The following is a 10,700-nucleotide window of genomic DNA, read 5'->3' as shown; positions in this document are numbered from 1 at the left end:
CAGCTGTACATTACCCAAGAGGCAAGTGCAGAGCAGAAAGACTACAGGATCAGACATAGCAGACCAAAAAGTTCAGTGGAACAGAAGCAAGGGTGTTCAGAGATGATGATCCCAGCAGGCACAGGAGGGAATGGTGAACACTCACAGTCAGAGTTCCCACGCTTGGCTTTCCTATTCCCTTCACCCTGTCCCCCAAGGGTGTGAGGTAAGAATGCCATTTGGGGTAGCCCAGGCTAAGACATCTGTCTCTCTCTCTCCCCCACTATCCCAAAATCCCCCACCTACTGTTCAACTCTTCCTGTTTTACCACATGCTAGACATTTGCTCAGAATTAATCATTTCACCAATAGTTAGATTCCAAGATGAAGCAGTACGGAGAAAGTTATGAAGACACACAATAACGCAATTGGTATTGCTGTTTTGAAGGCAGTTCTGGAGACCAGCAGCTTTCACAAGTGAAGAACACAAGTGGAACTGCTAGAAAGACTGAAAAGTAGCTTTATGTGCACATCTCCTTATAGAGCTCTTCCACACAGCCACTCACAAAATAAAAGCCACACCATTCTGTTGTTCAACATTGGTTGTATTTAAGAACTACACTTCAGAAGGTACCATGTGTTTGTCACACCCCACCCCCTGCACACACACCCCTAGCAGAGAACACACAGCTTCCCAATACCATGGCAAGGGGCATTGAAAGCACAAGGTGAAAAGGGAAGGGGGGGAGTCAGTCCATCAGTGCATTGTAAATGAGCTTTCACAAAGTCAAGTACAGCAAAACCTGTTCAGACACTTTAAAAGTTAGACCTTTGGCAAATAAAAGAGAAAAAAAAAGGATCCTAAAAGTTCTGTAAGTACCATTCTCTCTCCACATGGGATATGAACTCCCACCCTGAGCTTCAAGAGTTGATGGTGTCTAACAAGCAGTATTGAGGACTACCATGTGCTGAATAAATAGCACAGAAATGGGATTCAATCTGAGCATCTTTCAACAAAGGGCATATGCCCCAGGATTCCTGGGAAGGCCTTGCTTTTGGCCAGTCAGGAGCTTAGCCTTCCCCAGCTGCCCAAAGGCTGAGCATTGATAAGCATCCAGCTGAGCACTGATAAGCATCCAGCTGAGTGACCTTCATCTGGATCTAACCACCGCTCCGGAGAGTCTGCAACATGGCAGTCACACTACAAAGTGACACGTATTTCTTGAACAAGGACCCCATAGCTGCCAATTACACTTCATTTATTCTGACCAGTAAAGCAGCCAGAAAACTTGCCTCAGGACTTCCTGTTTGGGAAGCCTTTCACCTTTGTGAAAGACAAGCCCACTACAAGTTGTGCATGAGCTGTCCCAGCAGAAGATGGGACCTGAGGCCAAAGGTGGAGCACTTCTCAAGTAGTATGTTCTCAACACTTTTACCAGAACCCACATCAGAACAAGCCCAGAACAACAGGGAAAACACTGGGAAGTCTCAACAGAACAAATTCTCTGCTTTCTGGGATGAGATACATGTGCTATGAAACAACTTCTCCCACCTCTAGCTCTTGCAACCCATTACATCTGCATCAAATATACAAGATCTTTGCACCATCCCCCAAACCAGGGACAGCAGTGCAGCACACCTCGGGGAATAAAAAGCCAGCTTCCATATGAGCCTCAGGCTTCTGCACGGAAGACAAGGAGGAGGAAAGCAAAATTATTTCTCAGGGTGATTACTGCGGACTCCAACAGAGGCTTATCTGGTTCCTGTGCTCTAGTCTTGTCACTTCCCAGTCTGCCATGTCAAGTCCCAGAACACAAAAAGGATCAAGATAAACTTAATCACATTTAAACAAAAAGCCCGTAACTCTTTCACATGACTGTACAAGGAAGGGAACCACACACTGGCATGGATTTAACTGATGGACAGGAGCCACACAAAATCACACGAACATGCGCACCTGCGCGCAGCCACACACACTTGAGTTCTTGCAGTTTCAGTAAAAAGGGCACTTTCCTGTGTTAGTCTGAGGAGCCAGCACCCCTGCTGGGGAGAATCGAGGCTCTGTACCTATCTGATACTGTATTTTGACAGCTGAGCTCAGCATCCCTTGGGAATTTAATTTAAAAATGTGGCTTAATCATTCAAGACTTGGAGAGTGCCCTGGCATTTATGCATCTCCCTTCATAATGCTACATCCCCTTCTAACCACACTGGAGCTTCAGAAGAGCAGGAGAGAAGCCTTCACTCCCCAGAAAAAGCTGTCAGAAAGGAGATTTATCTAGACTCATACAAGACAGATGTTATTTGGAGAGACAGGATTTGGTGCTCACACACTAGATAAATTCATTCTGATCTCTACCCTGTACTATGTCCAAACCACAGATGTCTTAGGTTGAAGTAACTGAATCATTTGTCCGTTGCTCAACACACACAAGCCATCTCACATGTTTGTTTCCATTAATACATAAAGGTGCCAGAGCTGAGCAGGGACAGGTCCTCTATCAACAGAGGACTGTGAAACCTAACACTTCCCACCTTATACCCACTGCAGGCACCAACACACAAACCCAGCCAAGAGGTCCAAACCCCATGAGGCTGAGGAAACAATATCGCTCCTGGTTATCCTCCAAGCTCTTCTTCATATGCCTGAAAATCCTGAAGTAACACATCCAACTGCTGGAAGCCATGCTCCTTGTTGTGGCAAACAGGGCAGAGGGAAGAAAATAAACAAGTTAGTGAGCATGAATCCAGCTTCCAGTAAGTGCAGACTCTTTCTTGGGAGGTTCAGTTAGATGAGAGTGGAGGATGAATAGGGTACTAATGGTTTTGCAGTTCCAGTAGTCCCCTTTATTGTAGTGGGGCTGGGATAGGCCAGGAAACCCATCAGTCTGTTAAGTGCTGCGTGCAATACTAGCGCTCAGTATCTTCCATTGCTTGTGAACAAAGCAGCTCCAACATCACCCATGGACACCAGGCATTAGTCATACCGGCCCTTAATCATCATATTCAACAAGGGACCCACCTGTTTAAATGAAAAACAGATCATTAGCTGGGACAGTTACACAGAAATGGCAGCTGCACAGCCTACTCCCTCTGCATCACAGAGCCTGAGGTACACCAAATCACTTTTGAAGTATTTTCTTGATAAAACACTGGGGCACCCGCAAACACATTCTTAAAATATCGTACCAAAATTGCAGGATTCTCTATCAACATCTGACTTCAGGTGACACCAAAACATTCCATTCAGGTTGGGAACACACTTGAAACATTTTCACTTCCCACTCTACATTTGTGATTTCTATGTAGATGCAATTAAAGGGAGTCAGTAGTCATCAGGGGTTGCTTTTTTCACAGCAGAGAAAGAACACTTCACTCAATGAATCCTCTCTGGCCCTTGGGGTCAGTCAGAAGTGGGGCTAGGACTGATGATTTTGCTAAGGTTTGTTTTCAGTAAAGACCACTCCCATGTCTCAGTACTGCCTGATCACAGAGGGAAGTTCAGTATGTTATGGCAGAAAAATAATCTCAGGGGAGAGGCTAAAGAGGAGTTTCTGCACAGTAGTAAGGATTACAAAGCATGAAAATATTTCTATCCTCAACCCCCATTTCCACTTTCAGATTATCAGATCTTTAAAGGCATACTCTCAGTACCTCGGTCTTTTCAGACTTAGTACCTCAGGGGTTTTTTTGATATATTAGCTGGTTAAGATTGCAAAGAATTCGGAGAAGAGCAAGACACATGTTAAAGAGGAAGCACATGACTTAATACATGAGATTTCTGTTATTTAAGAGACTTGGATTCAACAGGTAAAACAGTTTTACTTTTTTGGCAAATAATGAATATCACTGCTGCACAGATGGCTAAGGAGTGTTTGAGAACAACACTTTCCTGGCAGTGCCCAAAGTCAAAGTACACCTTTTCCCACATACAAGAACAACTACTTCATTGTTTGTAGGGGTCCTTTCCAGAATAATAATTTTAAGACCTTGCCTTTTTGTATGCAAAGGACCTTCTGAAGACCGCAGGAAGAACCATTCACAGCAAAAGAGCAATCTATTTTCTCCTACCCTCACTGCAGGACCTGCACAGCCAACTAGCTGTCATCTCAAGTTTTGCATCACACCTTAACAATTTCAACAGCAGTGACCACATGGTTCTTTTCCATACCTCTTGTGGATTTCCTAAGGCTTCTCCCAGCATCTTCTCAATGTTCCTCATTATTGCCACTTTCTGATGAGCCTTTAATGGATACTCAATTCTCTTTGGGGTTGGGGCACCCTGAAATATCAAAAAGAGTTCATTTGCATGCTTCCTGAATTGGCAGCTCATTCCACCTTCTCCCAGTCACCCAGTTCTTCACACACACAACTCAAAAGAGGAAAAAGTAGCTTTCAGAAGCAAAGGACTTGTTGCCATGAAGTTCTCATATTGACAATGCGTGCCTATACATCTCGACCTGAATAAATCCTCTGGGATAGTGCTATCCAAGCTGTGCTGGAAGGCGCTTATACTGACCTTGTACCAGAAGTTCACAGTGATGGTAATCCCTCCATTCAGGAGAGACTCAATGTGGTGCCACCTGCATGGAAATCACACAAAAAAAAGAAAAGCTATTGCTGTAGCTTATAGTGAAATACCTTGGACGATGAGTTCAGTCAGCAGTAGACAAGCATCGCCCTATATCTCCCTCATCAAGACCTCAAAACTTCTGGAAAGCTATCCTTATTCAAATATAAATCCCTTTCTCACACATGTTTGTGGAGTACATGTACAATTAATGTGGCTTCAGAGAGAATTACTATTCCCATTCAACAGACAGGAATTAGAAGTGTATTGGCCCAAGATATAACAGAAAATACCACAGTTGCTGGAGAAGTCAAAGCAAAATACTATTAAGAGCCAGCCCAACACGATGTAGAAAACCTTTCAAACCTCTGGTTTTTATCACTGTGCAGTCCTGCCATCCTTCTTACCAGTACATAGGTATGTACAGCACATCCCCTGGACCCACCACCGTCTCATAGCCAACCACATTCCGGAAGTTTGGAAACTTCTCATAGTCAGGGTTGTCGAAGTCCACCTAATAGAAGAAAACATCAAGAAGCTTAGAAGAACTTCCTGCAATGACAGTCCTCGTTATTGGCTCTCAGTGTCAAATCATCCTGGTCCTCCCTACATGGTTTTTACATTCCCACTTGTATCCTAACGTCATTGCAAGGTCCTGAAGTATCCTCAAAGTAGTGTTTAGACAGGAATCCTGCAATTTGTCTGTCAGCAAATCTGTGTTTGACCAATGTGTTTGATCAATGAAACAGAACAAAGAAGTTAGCAACTGCAGCTCAGTTATGCTATCAGTAAGGTTTTTGTGGCCCTAGCACTTCCAAGTTGGGACCAGACACAAACAGAAAACCACCAGTCCTTCCATCAATGCATTCACCACTTAACAGATCTGAACAGAGGTTTTGCAAAAGCTCAGCAAGTATTTTGCAGCTTTAACTCCAGTGCAGCTTCCTCCCACCTAGCATCTTTACAAATGCCCTTTTTGGCATGGAGCAGAGAACAAATCTGCTACTCTCACCTGGCTCTGTCTGTCGCAGGGATGGTGCACAGGATAAGGGTAGAGGCATTCAAACTGATCAGGAGGAAACAGGATACACCTCTTGTAACCCTTAATCTGAGCAAAGAAGTTCTGTTGCTCATCGTAATGAGCTGGTGTCACATTCCCTACACAGAGAGAAAAGATAATCAAGACACTCTCATGAACAGGTACGAAAGAGAGAAGCAAGTTATATTCCTTGCATTCCTTGCATTCCTTGCAAGTTATATACCTTGTCCTGGTAAAGACAGAAAAGACACTCCTGCATATTCAGAAACTAAACAAGGAAAATGACTACAGGAATGTTACAAACTGATCACTCTATCAGTCAGCCTTTATTGAGCAGTTGCTACTCCGCTTAATTTCCATTCTAAATCCATATTCAGCAACTTATGCTCTACAGGATTAGGATTTCCAGCTTGTTTCAATGAACAGCAGATGGTGAATGTTGACAGGAAGCTTTTTCATAAAACACTTTGTTTCAACGACAAGTTGTGTAAGGGACTATCAAAAATTATTAGTCTAGAGAAAAGGAGTTTATCAGTCAGATTTGAAAAAAAGTCCTAGAAGTTTTGCAAGAAAACAAGTAAACCATCTCTGTCACTGGAGCTTCCAACAGCACCCACTCTGATTAACAGTGCTTGACTGTTGCCACTAGATCTTAAACTTAACCAAATCTTTAAATACAGTGGGGCACTTTGTGCCACTCACAACTGTTTTTCAGGCTGTTTGCCAATTCAGATATTACTCTCTTGGCTTGCAAGAAAGATGATAACTTCATTAGATAGATCATACAATCACACACTCCTGCAAAGACATTCCTTTTTCTAGCACATGCTGGTTCAAGACAATTCCTTGGCTCTTGTGCATAACCTGTTAATAGGATATTAGTGATTCTTTTATGGCCTGTTTTTATCTTAAATTCTCTCAGCTAGTAAAACAAGTGGCAAAGACAAACTACTGTAGGTTGAGTATGACTTCTTGTAAAGGGGGCAATAAATCCAAATTGTGTAATTGAACAATTATAATTGCATATGTTGGCCACATTGATTATAGGCCATCCTGCTTCACAAAACTATGTACATTTCTTGCCCAGTTATTGAGATTATTTTCTACAAGAATGTTCTCCTTGTCAACAGTCTAGTGGTACCTCTGTCTTCTAAGACACCTGCCTTGAAGTCAGGCTCCACATGGATTTGGAACTCTATTCCATCTAGATATTTTTAGAATTTACCCATCTTCAAGTTCCCCACCGTCCTCTAGCCTTCCAAGAAAAAAAATCAGGTCTTAATCAAAAGAGAATTCCTCCTTACAGTGTACTAGCTCAAATAAGAAAAAAGGCTTCACAAAATAATCACATTTCCTCCTGGGCAGACATTGGACATACTCAGAAAAGCCCAGAAGTCTAATGCTGCTCAACTTGCAAACCCTTCTGCATTTTGAATCTGCAGACTCCGAGCTTTATAAATCTACAGCACCTGAAGCATGAAAACAGTGAACAGGTCCCAGGATATGATTAGCAGTTACTGGAAACACTGTCCCACCAGCATCACACAGAGCCTTTCCATGAGCACATTACATTCAGGCATTCACAGTACATCCCTGGCAAAATAAAGGCTATTCCTTTCCTTGTTTCCTCTTTATAACCCAAATTAAGTTGTGACAACAGTCCCCTCCCAACCCAAGGCTTTAAACTACCTCCTCTGAAGGAACACATAGAAGCTAATGGAAAATCCGTTTTAAAAACCTTCTGGAACTGAAATACAGAACTGCTGACCCAAGTTCTCCCTTCCTCCTCCAATCTGAGGAAACTATTTACCTTCCATGCCAATAAGAAGCAAATTAGAAGTCAGTTGACCCCAGCCACGTTTGCCTTGCTGCTTGTTAATCCAGTTCCAGTTGAAGCCAAGGAAATCCACCACAATCTTCCTTCCAACTGTGTCATTCAGTGTTTGCTGTAGATATAGCCTGAATTTTCCAAGAGACAAGCAGAAATCGAGTATTAAGCTTCGTCAGGAACACAGCCACATCTCTGTCTCTTCCAAAAGATTTCAAAACAGAGAAATATTTCCTGGAGATTCTGTTCTATCACTACACACCTTAAACACCTGTGGAAGGAAACAGTTTCAAAAAGTCCCCAGATTTGCCAAAAGGTTTCCCAATACAGGAGAGAACAGAACTCAGTTCAGCTTGAACAATTACTAGGGAAAAACATAATTTTAAGCAAGAACAACTCCTCGCAGGGCAGGAGGAGGAAGCTCTAAACAGACTGGCAATCATCAACTATGTTCATGTCTAATCCTTGGATAAATGCCAGCACACTAACTCATGTGCAATATCAGTTACCTGTTCTAGCAGAAGTACAGGAGGGAAAAAGAGGGCTCAGGAGAGCCTGCACATTTCAGTAGCAAGTTACTTAAAGCCATGTTTACATTCAGACATAGACTATCAGAGGAATCAAGCATCTATACCAACAATTACAGTATTACAGACTGCTGTCTGCAATGCTGGAAGAAAAACACATTTTTAAGAGCACGGACTGCCTTCTCTCTTGGAAAAAGCACATCCAAAGCCAAAAAAGAAGAGAAAGGCACAGATGACAAGTGGGCATGGATACAGTGTTGCTTCCAATTAAGCATCTGTAAGTCCTTTTAGAGGACTGTGACTGAAAACACTAAGGGTTTAAGTACAGCTGCTGGTGGTTATATTCCACTTGAAGCTCCTCTCAGGAACTTAAAGCTCCGTTAGTGGCACAGGTACACCTGTACACAGCAAATGCTGTGGCCTCATATTTGCCAAAGAGGGTTAGCTACAGCTGCCTTTGGATTCTGTGGGAAAGCATGAGTGCCATAGCTTGTACCTTTTCATCAGATAACAAACTTCTCTACTAATACCACAGTCTGCCAAAAGAAAGTGCAGCTTAATTCTTTCTCTATACAAGCCCTGCCTCACACAGAAAAGGAAGAAAATAAATAAATTGCTACAGCCAGTGTGCAGAACAGTTTGTCAAGTATGACTTTTTTAATAAGATAACAAGGCTGCTGTCAAACAGCCCTGGAGGAAAAGCAGGGCTATTAAAAAGAAACAAAATGTTTAAAAAATTCAAGACATTTTAACAGTCACTGAAGAGACACTTAGCCCCTGCTTAGACCTGAAGAAACAGAGAAACCTCCACACTCCACATATCACTTACCTCTCAGCACTCCCTTTTTGCTGTATCTCTTTGAGTCTGTCCACAAACTCTGCAAACTTCATCTCTTCCCTACTTGACTTGGGTTTAAAGTTCTTAAAATTGGCCATTTTCTTCTCATCGTAGTACAAAAATTTGTGTGTGCTGGCACTATACACAGAGAAGTCCCCGTTGCCAATGTTTTCCTGGAGGTAGTCCAGGTCCCATTTCAGAGCAGGATAAACCAGATTCGTATCTGTCAGCACCACTGGCTCCTGGAGAGAAACAGGAAGTTGATTGATTCAAGGACCTCTTGAACATAAGAATGATCACATTCATTACTGCACCCACAAAAACTCCCTTTCAAAACAGGGCATTGGAAAAGGCATTTGAAGTAATCAGACACCTTGTTCTGGGGAGAAAAACAAGCAAGACATGATAGGAAGTTTTAAGAAAGTGGTGGCCTGGGGTTACAGTGGTAGCTATGGCACAGATTGCACTATCTACTTAGCCAATCTCTATCAGCGAGGTTAGACCATCACAAGCTGGCAACACTTCTGGGCTGCTTGGTCCTGCCACGGAGCCAGGAGACACAGTAGATTTTGGCTGGTCACTTGCAGCCTCAGCTGTGAAGGGGTAAATGCCAGCAGAAAGATACCTCTGAGTCCAGAAATAGAATGCATCTGTTTTCTCGAAGGATTGCAAATAACCAGCCATCAAAAAACTGACCATCTCTTCTACAGCAAAAAAAAAAAAATCACAAAAGAAAGACAAAGGACACTGCCTATCTCCTCATCTACCAGTAGTAAGCAACCTAACCAAGGATGGCAGTGCTGTGTTCTGAAGCTGTGCATGCACAACCTCCCTTCTTGCAGACTTTCCTTCAAATCCGTCCTAGCAAACTTACCAAAACGAGACTGAGCTGGTACAGAATCAATACAAGAGCCACCACTGCAAAGGAACATTTACACCTGTGGCCGCTCGCACTTAGAAAACAACCAATACGTGCCCACGGTTTTACACAACGTTTCCATGACTTCCATCCCGACAACAAAGGGCTTAAAGCAAACGTTTCCCGCGAATTTCACAACTCAACGCTGTAGCGCCGAAGAAAAAAGTCCACTGCAGCAAAGAGAAGCAGGACAGCGGCTACAGCGGAGCCCGCGCGGTACCCCGGAGGGACAGGGCCGGGACTAGGAGGTGAGTGCGCCCGGGACCCGCCTAACCTCGTTCTCGATGAGCTCCTCGGCGCGGGGGTCGCTGTGGCTAAGCCGCGGGATGGGCCGCGTCTCGAAGGAGTAGCGGCGGAACTGGGAGTCGCTCCAGCCGGGCCCGGACGCCACCGCCGGGCCCTCCCGGCAGCCCGCGGCCGCCGCCGAGGAGGAGCAGGAGGAGGAGGAGGGGGAAGAAGAGGAGGAGGAGGAGGAGGAGGACGAGGCCGCCGCCATCGCCACCTCCGCCGGAGAGCCCGGACCTAGGCAGCCGGAAGCGGAAGCTGCGCACCCATGGCAACGCCGGAAGCGGAGGGCGCAGGCGGAGGACAGAGGAACACCATAGAGAGGACGGGGAGGGAGCGGCGGCTGCGGCAGCAGCGCCCCCTCGCGGGCGGAGGCTGCAGGGGGCTCGGCGCCTCTCCGCCTGCTGTGCCTTCGCAGGGCTGTCGGGCCTTCCTTGCGGCCGGGAGCGCAGGCGGGGAACACCTGCTGCGGAAAACAGAAGGGATCGGCTGTGAAGCCTCCTTGCCGGGCCCCGTGCCCCGCCCTGCGTGCCTGCAGCCGGCAGCCCCTGCTCCTCAAAGGCAGCGCGCCGGGCGCCAGCGCTGCTCCCCGGGCATTTCCGTGTCCCTGATGGAAACAGCGCTGCCCGCTGGACGTGGGAAATGTACCGTGCAATTCTGCGCCTGAAAACGACAAGTTTAATTAACAATTGCTACCAAAAAAAAGCGTAGTACTG

At 45.0% G+C, this 10,700-nt stretch overlaps 1 protein-coding gene across 1 annotated transcript; it reads right to left on the bottom strand.

Annotated features, from left to right (window-relative positions):
- Nucleotides 1-562: 562 nt before the first annotated feature.
- Nucleotides 563-10,245, bottom strand: HIF1AN (hypoxia inducible factor 1 subunit alpha inhibitor). The gene is made up of 8 exons (XM_085065397.1): nucleotides 9,974-10,245; nucleotides 8,772-9,022; nucleotides 7,398-7,546; nucleotides 5,561-5,706; nucleotides 4,956-5,062; nucleotides 4,498-4,561; nucleotides 4,150-4,260; nucleotides 563-3,000 (listed from the first exon to the last, which is right to left on the bottom strand). The coding sequence occupies exons 1-8, from the start codon at nucleotides 10,193-10,195 to the stop codon at nucleotides 2,956-2,958; spliced, it is 1,095 nt and encodes a 364-aa protein (XP_084921523.1). The 5' UTR covers nucleotides 10,196-10,245; the 3' UTR covers nucleotides 563-2,955.
- Nucleotides 10,246-10,700: the final 455 nt, after the last annotated feature.

This window comes from Lichenostomus cassidix, chromosome 6 (genome assembly GCF_008360975.1).
Source record: "Lichenostomus cassidix isolate B80296 chromosome 6, HeHo_3.0, whole genome shotgun sequence".
In the NCBI taxonomy this organism is placed as follows: Eukaryota; Metazoa; Chordata; class Aves; order Passeriformes; family Meliphagidae; genus Lichenostomus; species Lichenostomus cassidix.
This window is presented reverse-complemented; position numbering and strand designations above follow the sequence as displayed.